This window comes from Cupressus sempervirens, chromosome 4 (assembly GCF_028749045.1).
Source record: "Cupressus sempervirens isolate cs-2001-9-10 chromosome 4, ASM2874904v1, whole genome shotgun sequence".
Classification (NCBI taxonomy): Eukaryota; Viridiplantae; Streptophyta; class Pinopsida; order Cupressales; family Cupressaceae; genus Cupressus; species Cupressus sempervirens.
In genome coordinates this window covers 346,446,061-346,462,423 of record NC_143121.1, presented here as the reverse complement: position 1 = coordinate 346,462,423, position 16,363 = coordinate 346,446,061, and the positions used below count along the sequence as shown (strand labels likewise).

The window sequence follows — 16,363 nt, the reverse complement described above, 5'->3', positions numbered from 1 at the left end:
GGAGAGCCTGTTTTGAGAAGAAGTTTGTTCAAAACTAGATGTAAGATTGCTGAAAAATGTTGCAAGGTAATAATTGATGGTGGAAATTCTGATAATTTGGCATTTGAGGAGCTGGTTAACAAATTACAGTTGCAAAGGCTGAGACATCCTAATAAGCCTTATCATGTTGCTTGGATCCAGAAGGAGCGTAAATTACTTGTAAGTGAGCAATGCCTTATTCAATTCAAAATTGGGAATTATCATGATGAAGTCTTGTGTGATGTTATGCCTATGGATTGTTGTCATATTGTTTTGGGTAGACCTTGGCAGTATGATAGACACGCTTTGCATGATGGTAGATTGAATCAATATACTATTTGGGTTGATGGAAAGAAACAAATATTATTGCCTTTGGTAGAAAAACTTGATGAGAATCATTGTACCATAGTTAGAGTATGTTTGGTTGAAGGTAATCAATTTGTTAAAGATATGAAAGAACAAAATGTTTGTTTTGCTCTGATTCCTAGAAAGACTAAGAAACACGATGAGTCAGAACATGAACCTGAGATTGAATCCCTATTTGTAGAATTTCAAGACATTATTTCTGATAATGTACTTGATGGTTTGCCTCCTGAAGGAAGCATAAGTCATTGTATGGATTTGATACTTGGAGCTAGTTTGCCCAATAAAGCACCACATAGATTGACACCTGATGAAAAGGTTGAGTTGAATAGACAAGTGCAAGAATTGCTTGAGAAGTGTCCAATTAGAGAAAGTTTGAGTCCTTGTGTAGTACCTGTTGTGTTAGCACCGAAAAAGAAAGGAGAATGGAGAATGTACATTGATTCTAGAGCTATAAACAATATAACAGTGAAATATAGATTTACTTTGCCTATGATGGATGACATAATGGACAATTTGAGTGGGGCAAACTATTTTACCGAGATTGATTTGAAAAGTGGTAATCATCAAATTAGAGTTAGAGAAAGAGATGAATGGAAAACTGCTTTTAAGACTAATTAGGATTTGTATGACGGGTTATGATTTAACTAATTTACCTAGTACTTTTTTGAGGCTGATGAATGAATTTCTTAAGAAATTCTTGGGTAAATTTGTAGTTGTATATCTGGATGACATTTTGATATTCAGTAAAACTAAGGAAGATCATTTTGAGCATATCAAACAAGTTTTGCAGAAATTGAAGGAGGTGTTATTGATTAACCTGAAGAAACGGTCATTTATGAAGAAAGAAATTGTGTATCTTGGTTTCGTCATTTTAGTTGATGGTTTGAAGATGGATACTTGAAAGGTGAAAGTTATTCTTGACTGGCCTACACCTGAGAATGTTGGAGAGGTAAGATCATTTCATGGATTGGCAAGTTTTTTTAGGAAGTTCATCCAAAATATCAGTTCTATTTGTAATGCTATGAATGAGACTATGAGAGGAGATAAAAAGGATTTCAAGTCGACACATGGAGCACAAAGGAACTTTGAAACATTGCAACAAAAGATTGAAGAATTTTCTACACTTGCTTTGGCTGATTTTAATAAAGTTTTTTCAAGTTGAATGTGATGCTAGTGGAAGTCCTATGAGAATTGTTTTGAGTCAAGAAGGAAGACCTGAAGCTTTTTTTAGTGAGAAATTGAATGATGATAAGAGAAAATATTCAGTTTATGATCAAGAATTCTATGCTATTGTTCAAGCTTTGAAGAAATGGAGGCATTATTTGATGCGTAAAATTTGTGTTGTATACTAACCATGAAGCTTTGCAGTATTTGGAAAGATAGAATAAATTGAATCAGCGACACATGAAATGGGTTGAGTTATTGCATACTTTTTCTTTTTCATTGAAACATACAAGTGGACAGTCAAACAAGGTTGCTGATGCTTTAAGAAGGAATTTGCTGACAGAAATGAGAGTTGAGGTACTTGGGTTTAATGACTTGAAGTATTTGTATGAAGCTTATTCCAATTTTGCAGAACCTTGGAAAGCTTGTAAAGATTAGATGGTAAGAGATAAGTGGACTGATTATTTCATTCAGGAAGACATGTTTAAGCGAATTCAATTGTGTATACCTAGAGGATCTATGAGAGAGAACATCATGAAGGAGAAACATAGTGGTGGACTTGTCGGACATTTTGGGATTGATAAGATAGTAACGTTGATTTTAGATAGATACTTTTGGCCGCAGATTTATAAGGATGTGCAGAAGATGGTTAAAAGTTGCAGAATTTGTCAAACAACAAAAGAAACTAGTTAGAACTTGAGATTGTATTCACCATTTCTTGTACTTGATAAGCCTTGGGAAGATATCAGTATGGATTTTGACATTTTTGAGGCCATCAGATCCATGAAGTGTAGTAGAGCTGTTGATGAGTAAGGTTCTCAGGCTAAGCTTCTTAAGTTCGGTGCCTTAGTTCTGGGACCCTATGTATTCTTTTTAATAGAGTGATTCACACTGGTTTTCTGAATTCTTGGTCCAGGCATTTGATTTATCCTATTTATAAGACCGACCTGGTCTCTGATCTGGGGAACTACATAACTATAATGATTGGACACACGTTTGCCAAACTATATGCAACAATGCTTAATACTATGCTATCTGGTGAGCTAGACAGGATTGATTGTAGGGCTAGAGGGCAGGCTGGTTTCAGAGCAGACTATTAGACTATGGATCACATCTTCACTCTACGGGCTATTATTCAGGAGGCTAGACACAAATCAGAGAAGATTTATTATTGCTTTGTCGATTTTTGCATAGCGTTTGATTCTGTTCCTAGGGTGGCTTTGTTTGAGAGGCTTAATTGGCATATCTGAGATGTTACGTACTGCTGTTATAACACTATATAAGACTGTGCTTGGCAGATTTAGGACTTCTAAGGGTTTCTCGGATCCAATCCATAGCACCATTGGGGTTAACCAGGGTTGTCTTCTCTCTCCTACGTTGTTCAGGTTATATATTGATGAGCTCGAGGATTTCTTATGGAGGTCCTTGCTCCTTGGTGATGGCTATTATCTCCATCAGGTTCTGATCTCCATCCTTCTTTTTGCTGATAATGTGGTTCTCTTTGCTTCCTCCCCAGACAATTTATAGAGGCTTCTTGATGGCTTGGCTTCCTTCTGTGATCTGCAACAACTTTGGTTAACTTAAGTAAGACTTAGATCATGATCTTTAATTGTTTAAAGACTTCCCATCTCCACTTCTTTTTTCAGGGTCAGGAGATCAAGATCACTACATCCTATAGTTATTTGGGGGTTAAGTTTTTCGGACCACGATTTAGTATGAGGCCAGCTATTCAATCCAGAGTTAATAAGGGTATGGGTTTACTTGCTTTGCTTGTGAAACAGTGATTTAGGCACCACTTTCAGGATACCTCATCTAAGTTATCTCTCTTGGACTCCCTCGTGAGGCCTACTGTTCTCTATGGTTTTGTGGTTTGGGGCCTATCTCTTCTTGGTTTTGATTGGGACTCGATCGAGCGGGTTCAGACTTTATTTTTGAGGCGCATTATTAGATGTCACAGGTTCACTCTTCATAGTGTCATTCTTGTGGAGTTCGGCACTCATCCTTTCAGTCTTGTAGCCATTTTTTATTTGGTTTGGTTCCTCCATCGTCTTTGTGGTTTTGCTGATCATGCTGGTGATTGTGATCGGTGCTCCTATTTAGCTTATTGTTTGTTTGTGTCTATTGCGAGTGATGAGTCTAGTTCTTGTGTAGGTTGTTGGTATGTACAGGCCTCTTCGCTACTCGGTTCGCTTGGGATTGATATTGACTGCCTCCCCCCCTTTCAGTTCTCGCTGGATGCCCCGATTCATCTTCTCCCCTCTAGGAAGGAGTTGAATAAGCATGTCAGACTTGACATCTATAGACATTACATTGCCACTGCCTGGGTTAACCCTCTTTGTGGGTTATGCCCACGGATGTCCTTTTACGCGAAACACTTTTTGGAGATATCTGATGGTATTATTGTTCGTCCTAGCTATCTTTCCCAGAGGGGGTCTCATGCTTTGCGATCTCTTTGGGGTCTTTTAGAGTTGTTTCTCACCGTCTTTGGGTTCAGACCGACCATCATATCGACAGTGGGGAGCGGATCTGTAGGCTTTTTACTTTGGGTGAGGTGGAGACTGAGACACACTTCATTTTCCATTGCTCCATTTATTATGAGATCAAAGGGAGATTTTTTTGTCTATTTCGGGAACGCTTCTCGCTCTATGATTTCTTCAGATACTATGATCAGCACTGTCTTGCACTTTATCGTCGGGAGGCCACTATGCTCTGTGATAGCACGATCCAGTCACTGCTTCTGCATCGACACTCGTCTACTTAGCTCATTACTGCCTTTTTCACACCATTATCCCCTTTGCGTGGTGTGAAAAGGCCTTCTAGCGCTACTAGATCTACCAGGCATTCCAAATTTGTTAGATCTTGGACCGGTTGGTTATTTGCACCAGCGATACTCCTCTATGAGTGGCCACAGACAAAGCAGGGCCTTTACTCTTCGGCATGCTTATCATTTAGTGACTGATTTCTTTTTGCCTAGAAAGGACTCCTAGTCTCTCTCTTGGCCTCCTCTCTGGTTCTCTGTTTGCTTTTTCTTGTTGTTGTTTGTATTTATTTTTCGGACACTTTTGTGAGCTCCTACCACTATCAGCCTCATTGTTATAATCTTGTAGTCCCATAGACCTTTTGTTGGTCTTTTGTTGGACATTAATATCATTATCTTATCTTATCTTAGATTGCCTAGAACTCAAAGAGGTAATGATTCTATTTTGGTAGTAATTGATAGATTTTTAAAGATGGCTGATTTGATACCTTGTTAGAAGGCATTTCATGTAGTAAATGTGGCTGAATTATTCTTTAAAGAAGTGGTAAGATTGCATGGTTTGCCTAAGATATTTTCTCAAATAGAGATACTAAGTTTACTTATTATTTCTGGAGGACGCTTTGGAAGAAGCTCAATACAGAGTTAAAGTTTAGATCTATATTTCATCCGCAAATAGATGGACAAATTGAAGTTGTGAACAGAAGTTTGGATAACTTGTTGAGATGTTTGGTTGGAGATTAGCTTACTGATTGGGATTTGATTTTGGCACTAGCGAAGTTTGTATACAATAATTTTGTGAACAAGAGCACTAAGAAGACAACTTTTGAGATTGTTACTGGAATGAATCCTAAGTGAACTACTGAATTGAGAGATCTGAACCTTGAGACAAAAAGAAGTGTTGAGGTTGAGGAATTTGCAGATTTCATGAAGACATTACACGAGAAAGTGAAAATGAATTTGGAGGACAATAATTTGGGCTACAAACAGTTTGCTGATAAAAGGAAGAGACAAAAATCTTTTGAAGTTGGGGATGAGGTTAGGATTCAGTTGAAGAAGTATAGATTTCCAGTTGGCACTTAGAGTAAGATGAAGATGAAGAAATTTGGTCCTTGTAAGATTCTGAGGAAGTTTGATAGTAGAAATACTTTTGAAGTTGAATTACTAGAAGATATGGATATTTCACCTATATTCAACATTGCAAATATCTTCGAGTATTTTGAATCAGATGATGAGCTGAAGAATAACTTGGATTATCCTAAGAAGAAGACACATAGCATTGAGAGGATCTTGAGTAGAATAATAAGCAAGAGTACCAGAGGAAAACACTACATAGAATACATAGTTCAGTGGAGAGACAAAGCAGTTGAAGACAATTCATGGATTACAAAAGCTGAGTTGGATCTTTATGATTCAGGTCAGAATATCATGAGTGCTTAATGTGGACATCAATTCTTTATTAACCCCAGGTGTTTAATGCAGGAGCATCTTGGGTCTTTGAACAATTTTGCATCAACCAAAAATATTTCTTGTTTTCTGTACCTGTTTGTTGTTCATGGAGTAGCTGTTGCTACTTTTGGTTTCATGGTGTGCGTAGTTGATTTCATGTCAAGGACCTGTCCTAAGTGTGCAAGTTCTTATGCTTCATATTTCTCGAGTTCTATGCCATTCTCTGCAGTCCCGCTTTCCTGCTGTTTTCATCCAGCAAGGTGTGTTGTTTCAATTGGTGCAGTTTCCTATGCTTGCGTAACATGTTGCATGGTTGGGAGCCGACTCTAAACACACGTGTGGACCTACCATTAAGTGCGTGTGATTTTATATTGTCATTTGCTTAGGTTTTGATTTACTCTTCCAAGTCTAGACCTATATTGTAAATAAATGCTTGACTAGCCAACTTGTGGCTAAGCTAGCTATAAAAGAAGCTTGGTTAGATGTAAGAAAGCAGTTTTAGAGAGCATTCTTAGGGGGTTTGGAGACTGAAGGTGAGAGCTTGGACTCCAAAAATTGTAATTCTAAATTCTGCATAAGGCTAATAACTTTGGGCAGGGTAGTGTTGGTAGGTTTAAGTTGGGTTTATTCTCTCTTATTCCTCCCTTGCATTTTTAGCCTTGTGTCACAATTATTGGTTTATTAATGAAGCTTCACATTTATTAAGGCACTTTATGTTATAAAATGAAATTGTGAACGTGAAGCTTCTTAAGTGAAAAGTGTCTTCATAAACCCAAGTGTTAGGAAGTTATTTATTTCATAGTTACGGGACTCAGCCTTGCCTCTGACTCAGAAAGGAAAAATCCGACTCGGACTTGGACTCGGTGACTAGACTCGCCCAAGACTCGGAAAATCAAAAAATGCATGAAACTCAAAGATTTTTAAGGATTTAACATTTTTTTCATGCATCATTTAGTCAATTAACATCAAATACACAATAATTGAGATAAAGAGAAGCTACTTAACACTCATACACAATTTTGCATAGATCACATGAGTATAACAGCGAATTTCTGAAGGAAAAAACTGAATAACATAATATAAAGTTGAGGATTTAAGATTTATGATTCAATCCTTAATAAATTCCTAACATACCACAACATCATTTTCAGAATTAATATATACTGAAAAAAAACACCTTCCAGAAATCTCTATCTTTTTAAATTTTAAAAATAAAAGATTTAAATTTTTTTTTTTTGGAGAATCCTAGCCCCGGGACTCGGCAAGTCCACGTGGACTCTCCTAGGACTTGGCCATTTGCCTTGGCAAGGCTGCCTCTGCCTTGGACCCGCAGAGTCTAGGAACATTGATTTATCTAAAAGAAATTGATGGAAGCTTCTAATTGAAAGGTGTATTGGTGAAGTTATATGGCATTATAAAAGAAGGCTTCATGAAGTAAATGGATCATCTAATTGATTATTTGATTATTTTTGTCTTTGTGAGGGTTTCTTGAGTTTGGTAATTTCAATTCCCTTGTTGCGGTGGAAGGGTTTTGATTATGAGTTGTGCATTCTAAAGTGAAGTGTCGTGGATTAAGTTTGGAGAATTATCAAGTCTGAACTATTGAAGTCTTCCTACTGTATTTCCTGTTCTGCTTTTAATTGCATTACCACCTTCACATTGAAGGGTTTGATCCGCATATGTGAGGATTGCAGTGGGTGTCTTTCCTTACTGTGATGACTGTTTTGGAAGACGTCTTTAGTGTTGGGAGTTAATGAATTATATTTCTTTATCAAATATAACTGGCCTGCAATTCGATTTTATCTTTGCATTTCAAAGTCTGGAAGTGCTGGCCCCTGGTGTTGACATTTCTATCTGTAATTGGTGTCCAAAGACTACAATAGCTCACGCACATTTTCTTGTTCTGGACGTGGCTACTGCTGTGTGCATTGGGGGTTTAATTGCCCTACCCAGCTGGCTGTTTACATGCCTAATTTGGGTGTTTTCCTGTATGCATTCAAGTGCCTGTATTGGCAGCTAGACCTGCTGTTGATTTGGATGCAACAGCCTGTGATTGGCATCCATCATCCATGTTCATAAGGGAAATACTCGAGCGGCTAGCACTGTGCTTTCAGACAGCTGAGGGAAGAATAAAGGGCCTGCAAATTCAGCTACAGGCCGACTTGGTAGGCTGTTACCAGGTTTTCAATGAATATTGTAGTTCTCCGATTTGTTAAAGTCTCAGTTGCAAAAAGTATTCTGAATTTAATATCTAGCATTAATGTTGAAGTCTAGTTAGGTCTCAATTGCAAGAAGAATACTGAATTTGACATTTAGTATTATTAGTGAATGACATTTCTTGTCTTCAGCATTTGAAATATTTGCAAGAGAAATTCTGAGTCTTACTAGCAGTGGGAGTTATTACATTTAATTTCAGACTTTCACTCATGCTTATATGCTTTCCAAAAATAATCTCAAAAAGTTAAAAACACAAAACAAACCAAAACATCATCGCATTCATCAACATTGTTAGTGTAAGCCAGCAGGGCTATTCCACACATGAAAAGCTTGATTATGATGAGGGTTTCTAGGAGTGAAGATGAAAACCTAGACAGTACCTTATGATTATCATAATATCATTTATCAGTGATAAAGTGTCATACTATCAGATATTCAAATGTCACTGTTATTATAAAATATAATACTATGTGATGTATCAAAAGTTTTGGCTATTCCATATACGGAAAAATTGCTGCAACAATATACCGATACTTGTATGAATGTTTAGTCGTCTACTAGAACTTGCAAGTTAGTATTTCTTCCATGTTCTCAGGGGAATGTAATATGAGATTGAAAATAGGTTTCTTTTCCTAACCTCAGTTAGAAGTCGGTTATTTTGTACAATTAGCTTTAGGTTTCTGGAATAAGGGCCTTTTAAACAACCGTATAACTGACAGGTTCAAATAAACAGAAAAATAAATGCAGGACGGTTTCACTTGATTAAAATCAACTTATTACATCCTATGAAATGATTTAACTAAGTTATCTTTGGCCAAAACCATTTAAAGCTTAAAAAACTCCATTCCGTGAAAAAAGTAGCCCCCAACAGTTCAACTGAATTTTTCAACTAGCTGCTCTACTTACAGCAGGAGCAGCACAAATAGAAAATGTCTTAATCTAAAAGATGTCCATACATCATCCGAATCAGAGTCATGAAGAAAACCATAATACATTTGCTTGAGTTTACTGTTTCGTCCCTCTTGAACATACCTCAGAGCACTTTAGTTTATAGTTTGGGTGTGCTCCTCAGTGCTATTGTAAGAAGCAAGTTAAAAAGTTTTCCAACATAGATTCTATATCAACAAAACATACATAATTATGCTTGCCCATGTGTGTCTAACAAAGATAGGGATAGATTTGTTAGTGTTGATGTTTGGTAGCTTCAGTCTGATAAACCCATGAGACTAAACTATTGGAGATACATATATATACATATACATACATATATATATATTGAGAGAGAGAGAGAGAGAGAGAGAGAGAGAGAGAGAGAGAGAATTGTCATTACATTAAGTTCATAAATAAGCAAATATGTGTTAATGAATTGACATGTCCATGAAGGGACATGTCTCTCCTTGTCTCATCCACAATATAAGTACAAGAAAGATTGCCACCATTGGAAAACACATACAACGCAAATAGTGCCATTACATTGCAGCAATCTTAAATTTAACATGGTATCAGAGCAGGATTCAATCCTGGTATCCTATTGCCCAAAGATTATAGTGATGCTGTATTTTCAGCACTGTATAATCGCAGCCTTCAACTTATGTTCAAGCACTGCCAAAGGTTATTATTTCTGATGAATATCAATTTGATTTGTTCACCATATACTGGGATATCGAAGTCAAGCATGATCATTTCGGTGACTAGGAGATGGTTTTGCCAACAATAAAACTACGAATGCTCATGAGTGTCCCTACTATGATCCTGCATACTTGGGAAAAGTTGACAACTGCCTGGTATTTCATAGAGTGCAAGCGCAGCTGAAAACTCTTCAATCACACAGCAGTAAATGCCAGCAGCACTGCTTTAGATTATCAGATTTGAGAAACACAAGAATGAGACAAATTTTTATTGTATAATACCATGTGATGGTGTGAGTCAAGTGAAATTTGACGAAATACGAATACTGTATGATCAATGTAATCATTACATGGGTTAATAAAAGTAATTTATAGTGATTGTAAATGTTATTAGACTACAATTGCCAACTTTTTCACCAATCAACTGCATATGGATGAGAGTAGATTGCACACATCCAAGCACTTAGAAATATTAGCATGACTAATGAGTAATTGAAAAGACATTAGAATGTCTCTCCGAACTATAGTCCTTTCGATGATACCAAAGCCATAATAAAACAACATTGACAACATCACAGAGAAAATTGAATGGAAAAATTTGCGCGCCTGGGTGATTGCATTCATATTTGTCTCCGGAATATATTATCGTAACTGTAGAAAAGAGAACAAAAACCAGGGTGGGATGCCGTGAAAACTATTCGACAAGATGCAGCTAATGTTTCTCTGATTTGCGACATGCTGCGGAGTGTTACAAAAAACTTACGCTAGGGAAGATATGGCAGTCCTACCTCCTCAAATGTTCTTGTTCACAAGCAAGTGCAGATTGGGGTTCTCCAAAATCTCTTTTCCTTTGGCATCCTCAACTGGAAGATACGTTTGAGGAATCATAAAGTCTTTATGCTCGTATTTCTTAGATTTTGTTCATTAAGGTGAGAAACATGAAAAAAATTATGAATATTACTCTGTTATGCCAAATCCAACTTACAGGCAACTTTTCCAATTTTCTGCTTGGTTCTGCATAGTCCATAATAATGGGGTTAAGCTTTGCTTCACTCCTCTCAAGAGATGACTGCCTGTATATCTTGTTCCTAAGTAGACAATGTCACTAACCTCAAAAGTGCACTCAATACATTGCTAATCTGCATACATTCTAGTTGAGTTTGAGCATTATGGAGGCTGTCATTGAGAGCTTTCAAGATATCCTAACTTTGTTGACTTAAATATACCCTTGGAAACCTGTTGTCAGAAATAGCAAGGTGAATGAAAGTCTAAGCTTCATAACCATACAACACCATAAATGGTATCGTCCTGAAAAAAGTATGATAGATGGTATTATAATAGCATTGTCCAAGGTAGAGCTATTTCATCCATGTGTTTTGATGACCAGATACATAATGCCTTTAATAGCCTTCCACCTTTGTTGACAATCTTACTTTACCCATCGGTTTGGGAATGGTAGCTAGTGTTGGGAGTAAGTTCAGGTCCTACTAAATGAAATAGTTGTTACCACAACAGGCTTAGAAGCCATCTCAATCATTCACAAAACATTTAGGCAATAAAGCTGAGCGCCAAAACACTACTTTGAAATTCATTATAGGATGCCTAAATATGGAACCTTCGTGAATTTAAAATTCATAATAAATGCTTTTAACGTTTAGAATATTTTGATGTGTGGCTAACCTAACTTGTTAACCGACCTGACATTTACAGCTGGAGTCATAATTACTTCTGGCACTTCCCATTAATTTTGACTCCATTTATACTGCTGCATTTTCAAAATTATCTTCTCCTTTCTTGAAACTTTCACAAATCCATATTGTTGCTGGGATGTTTTGCTGATGAGAGAGATTTGTGTCCACCAGAAGGTTTCCATTGTAGTTTTTTTTGGGTCTCTGAATGGTAAACATGATTGGTTTACCATCTTCTGTCTCTACAAGGTAGAACACGATTGGTTCTCCCTCTGTTTCTATGAGGTTGAACATGATAGTTTACCCAAAAACTTCAATTTCCTTCACAATGCTTCAATCCTTCTTGCTTAAATTTTTCTTATGATTTTTATCATGCTCTTCTCAGATTTTTGACTTTCTCTTAGCCATTCATCAAACTTATCTATGTGTTCTATAAATCTTTTTCAACAAAATTACTTTTCCTTCAAAATATTTTCAACCAACTTATAGTCCTTTCAGCTACCTTCAACATAATCTTTCTTTTAGTAAAAACCTTTGTCATATTTTTGAGATCTGTTGTTGACTGATGCCTTTGTCAACTGCTGCTGTAGATTTAAAACTCTTTTCTCTTGTATTCAATAATACTTTCCTTTGAATCAACATTTTTCATCCCTTTTGAATATTCAAACCTTTATGATTGCTAACATTTTTCACATATGAAATTTTGTACAATCTTTTGCACTTTTCTATAAGATTTTTCAAACTAGATCCATAGATCCGTACACAATCCATTTTAACACACTTTATCACGGATTCTTTATTCCAACACATCTTTTTTGAATGATTTTGCAAGCCACAAATTTTGCATGGATGCAAATCCCAGTGCATGCCTTTAACGTGTTCTTTGTTGCAATGAGCACATTTGATTTCTTTCTTTCTTTGTGCGGATTTCTTCTCACATATCATGTTGAACATTATTATTGCCATTATTATATCCAAAAGCTAGATTTTTTGGTCTCCTATAGGCTCAATAGGCTCTCTCATTCCTTGTTCATACTTTACCAGTCCTTTTTCTTCATAGCCCATCTTCTTCATTATCTTCAATCCAACATTCTTATTATCATAGCAAACAAGATTTACAAATGTGTTATCATTTTCTTGCTTACACTCTTTCTCACAAACATACTCACATTGTTTTGTTACATAATCACACACACCATTCGTGTCACATGATACATCACATACATATGGTTTTAACTTCAAACATTGATTCTCTTGTTTTAGATTAGACATTTCCTTCTGCAACATACTATTCTCCTCTTCCAATTTCTTCATCTTTTCTTCAAAAATTCTCTTATTTTTCTCAACGTAATCAAACAATTCTTCATTTTTCCTTCTTAACATTGTTTAATTCTTTTTTTAAATCTTGAACTTGACAAAACTACTCGTATTTTTGTTTTTAAGATTCAACAATTCTTATTCTAAAGTATCTTTTTCCTTCTTTACTCTTTTTCCAACTATTCCCATATTATACATTTCAACAATCTTATTCCAAACAGCAATAACTGAATCGCTCTTTTGATTCTTGGAAACAAAAATCAAATTAGGTTTTAAGCCATATCTAAATATGATTTTTTTGTGACTGACCTTTATCTCCTTCCTCAACGTCTTTACTAACAAAACAAGGGGAGTAGATCTGTCTCAGTTCTTTTTACAATCTTTTTCAGTGATCTCCTTCAGTGATGCCTACTCTTTTAATCTCGAACAGCAGAAAGAAATCATATGTTTCGCTTTCCTGACTTTTGCACAGGCTTTTTGCTTCTGTTTGTGTATGTCTCAAACTTCCTTTGGACAGCTACACTTTGTCAACCAGCTCCTGGGATCTCCATTCTTCTCTTCAGCTATTTTCCTCTCTTACAGACATTCTTCACACCGAAGATTGTCAATAGCCACTCATTTTGTCTGCAACAAATTCACATAGCTGCAAAACCTCAACTCTTTCCAGCCATCGGCCCTGATCCACCATCAGCTCTGATACCATGTTAGAAAAAACATAATAACTCTAATACCATGTTATAAGATCTAAAGAGAGGCTCAGCTCTGATTGCATAATAGAAATTTAGAATAGAGGCATAGAGAGAAAAATTTATTCATTCTATTATATTAATCAACTATATGATTTACAAGAGATACGTTAGATATGTTAAAAACAAGGCAATAAAGTTGAGTGCCTAGATATATTAAAAACAAGGCAATAAAGTTGAGTGCCAAAACACTAATTTGAAATTCAAAACATGGTGCCTAAATATGGAAGCTTCATGATTTCAAAATTCCTAATAGATGCTTCTAACCTTTAGAATATTTTGACGTGTGGTTTACTTGACTTGTTAACCGTCCTGAAATTTAAAGCAGGAGTCCTAATTACTCCTGACAAATTTCATATTCTTTTTAGTTGTGCGGACTCTTATTGTGAGCTAGGGTTTATTATATTAAAAAAATTATGTAGGATATTATACTATGTTTTCACCTATAGACTTGGGCCTTTTTATTCTGAAAGCATCAAATAATTAACTTTTGATTTCTGTTACACTTATCAATGAACATAAAAATGCCATAACACATACTTGATGAACTGTGTGAATTTCTCAATTTGAATCTTTTATTTTTAATTTTTATGTGCAAATAAAATTGTGTGTAATTAATTTTAAGGTTTGTCCACGGAAATGACACGGAACATAGAAAAACCCCAAGTATGATAGAATCTAGGTGAGATCCAAGTAGTTTGATTTTTTCAGAATTAAGTTCTTCACATATCTGGCTGAGGGTTGCGTTAACTCCGATTACTATATTCTTCAGGATGTCTGTATGGGTAGTTTCTCCTTTGGGACATTAGTTGTATTCTGATACTGAATATATTTCTTGTATGCTTTACTGAATATGCTTAAATTTTCTTCTGGAAATCATGCTTCCACTAAATCCTGGAACAGGGTACTTGGTCTCTCATCATCAGCTTTTTTGAGCTTTTTGATATGTTTCAAGAGTCCAGTTGATATATTAGTGTTTGTTAGCAGCTCCTTTTTTGTTCCTTGTTAAAGGGCAATTAGGAAGTCGAAGTATCTAACGTATCCTGTTTAGGTGGCAAGCAGGTCCTGAATTTACTTGGAAAAGCTTCCAATGAAGGTTATGGAATTGCTCTAGAAATTGATGCTACTAATCTGGATGCTTTGATTGGGCTTGGCGAAGTATGTTCTTCATCAAGAAAGCATTTTCTCCAGTTGGGTGACAGACAAAAGGCTGAAGAGTATTCAGTGAAATGTTTACATTGGTATTTGAGAGCTTTGAATCTTTTAAAAGGTGGTCAACTAGCCTTTCTATCTTAATGGATTGTGGTTTCATCCATGTGTGATATGTTTGTCTCGTAATTGTTTTTTCACTTCTACAAGTCTGCACCAGTAACATAAAACTGACTGCATGTTGCACATAGTTTGCTGGAAGCATCTCCTTTCTTCCAGTTTATATTCTTCTTCAAATGCTTATATTCTTCTTCAAATGTAAGCATATTAATAATATTAGTCAGAGGTGCACACTGAAGAGATGTCAAAATACTTGTTACAGCATCTTCTGATTTTAGTATTTCAATTTGTAAGATTAAACTGAACTACCTTGTCCTCTACTGACTAGCAGATTCGGTCAACAAGTATGAGCTAAATTTTGAGGAGCAGTACGATTTAATGTACAACATGGCATGTGCTGCTGAGATTTGTGGCAAAGAAGATGCCGCTTCTCAGGCTTTTAAGCATCTATTACAAGTAGAGGCAATCTCTCTTGTTGAGATAGCTGAGAATCCAGAACTACAAAGCTTAAGAGATAGAGATTGGTTTGTATCACTTATGAAATGAAAGTCCTAGCAAATTTTCTTGCTTAGTAATTTTGTTTGTTGTCATTAGTAACAAAATGATTACTTTGATGATGAGCTAGACCATCCAAGCTGGTGTGGCTCTACATTTAAGCCACATTTAAAAAAAAACATTGGAGTATACATGTTCATGTGCGTATATCTTCTTATCACCATTTCATTCATTAGCCCATCCTTTGTGTAAGCATTTGAATAAAATGTGCTTTAGTGATATGACTAACCTGCATTTGAAATTGACTTGTCTTTCTATAATATCAACTTAATTGTAAAAACCTCACTTACATCTTAGGAACATAATGGTCTATTGGATATCTTTTTACTTGAATGCCTTTATATCAGCTTCTGCCACCATCTAGTGATTGGTGCATTCATAAATGGCATTTCTTGTAGCAGAGAAAATAAATGGTTGGGCAAGATGAAAGCAAAACAGAAGATGACATGGTAGCATATCATGTAATGTAAAAGTAGTTCATAATCTCCCTGAAGCCTTCCTCATATTTGCAATTGGCGCAACTCACAAACTTAAAATCGAACAGGAGTACTAATGAATTAGAACAAAATCTCACTCAACTGGAATCTGAAATGATAAAGTGGCTTGTGGGCAATAAATAAAGGAGTATTTACATAATTGCTAAGGGCAAATCTTGCTTGCCCATATCTTCTGATTTTAGTATTTCAATTTGTAAGATTAAACTGAACTACCTTGTCCTCTACTGACGAGCAGAGTATGAGCTAAATTTTGAGGAGCGATACGATTTTATGTACAACATGGCATGTGCTGCTGAGACTTGTGGCAAAGAATATGCCGCTTCTCAGGCTTTTAAGTATCTATTACAAGTAGAGGCAATCTCTCTTGTTGAGATAGCTGAGAGTCCAGAACTACAAAGCTTAAGAGATAGAGATTGGTTTGTATCACTTATGAAATGAAAGTCCTAGCAAATTTTCTTGCTTAGTAGTTTTATTTGTTGTCAGTAGTAACAAAATGATTCCTTTGATGATGAGCTAGACCATCCAAACTGGTGTGGCTCTACATTTGAGCCACATTAAAAAAAAACATTGGACTATACATGTTCACGTGCGTATATCTTCTTATCACCATTTCATTCATTAGCTCATCCTTTGTATAAGCATTTGAATAAAATGTGCTTTAACGATATGACTAACCTGCATTTGAAATTGACTT

At 35.9% G+C, this 16,363-nt stretch overlaps 1 protein-coding gene across 3 annotated transcripts in view; it reads left to right on the top strand.

Moving 5' to 3' along the window:
- Positions 1 to 15,352, top strand: part of LOC149561453 (uncharacterized) — a 90,366-nt gene extending 75,014 nt beyond the window's left edge. Inside the window, exons 7-8 of one of the 3 annotated variants that reach the window (XR_016363820.1) lie at positions 14,400 to 14,618; positions 14,949 to 15,352. Coding sequence is in view for 1 of the 3 variants with exons in the window: in XM_089825154.1 (XP_089681280.1) it covers positions 14,411 to 14,618; positions 14,949 to 15,163 (423 nt within the window). In the remaining 2 variants the exon portion in view is untranslated. Of the gene's footprint in view, positions 1 to 14,399; positions 14,619 to 14,948 lie in introns of those variants that run through there. The other 2 variants (XM_089825154.1, XM_089825156.1) reach the window with 2 other exon arrangements.
- Positions 15,353 to 16,363: the final 1,011 nt, after the last annotated feature.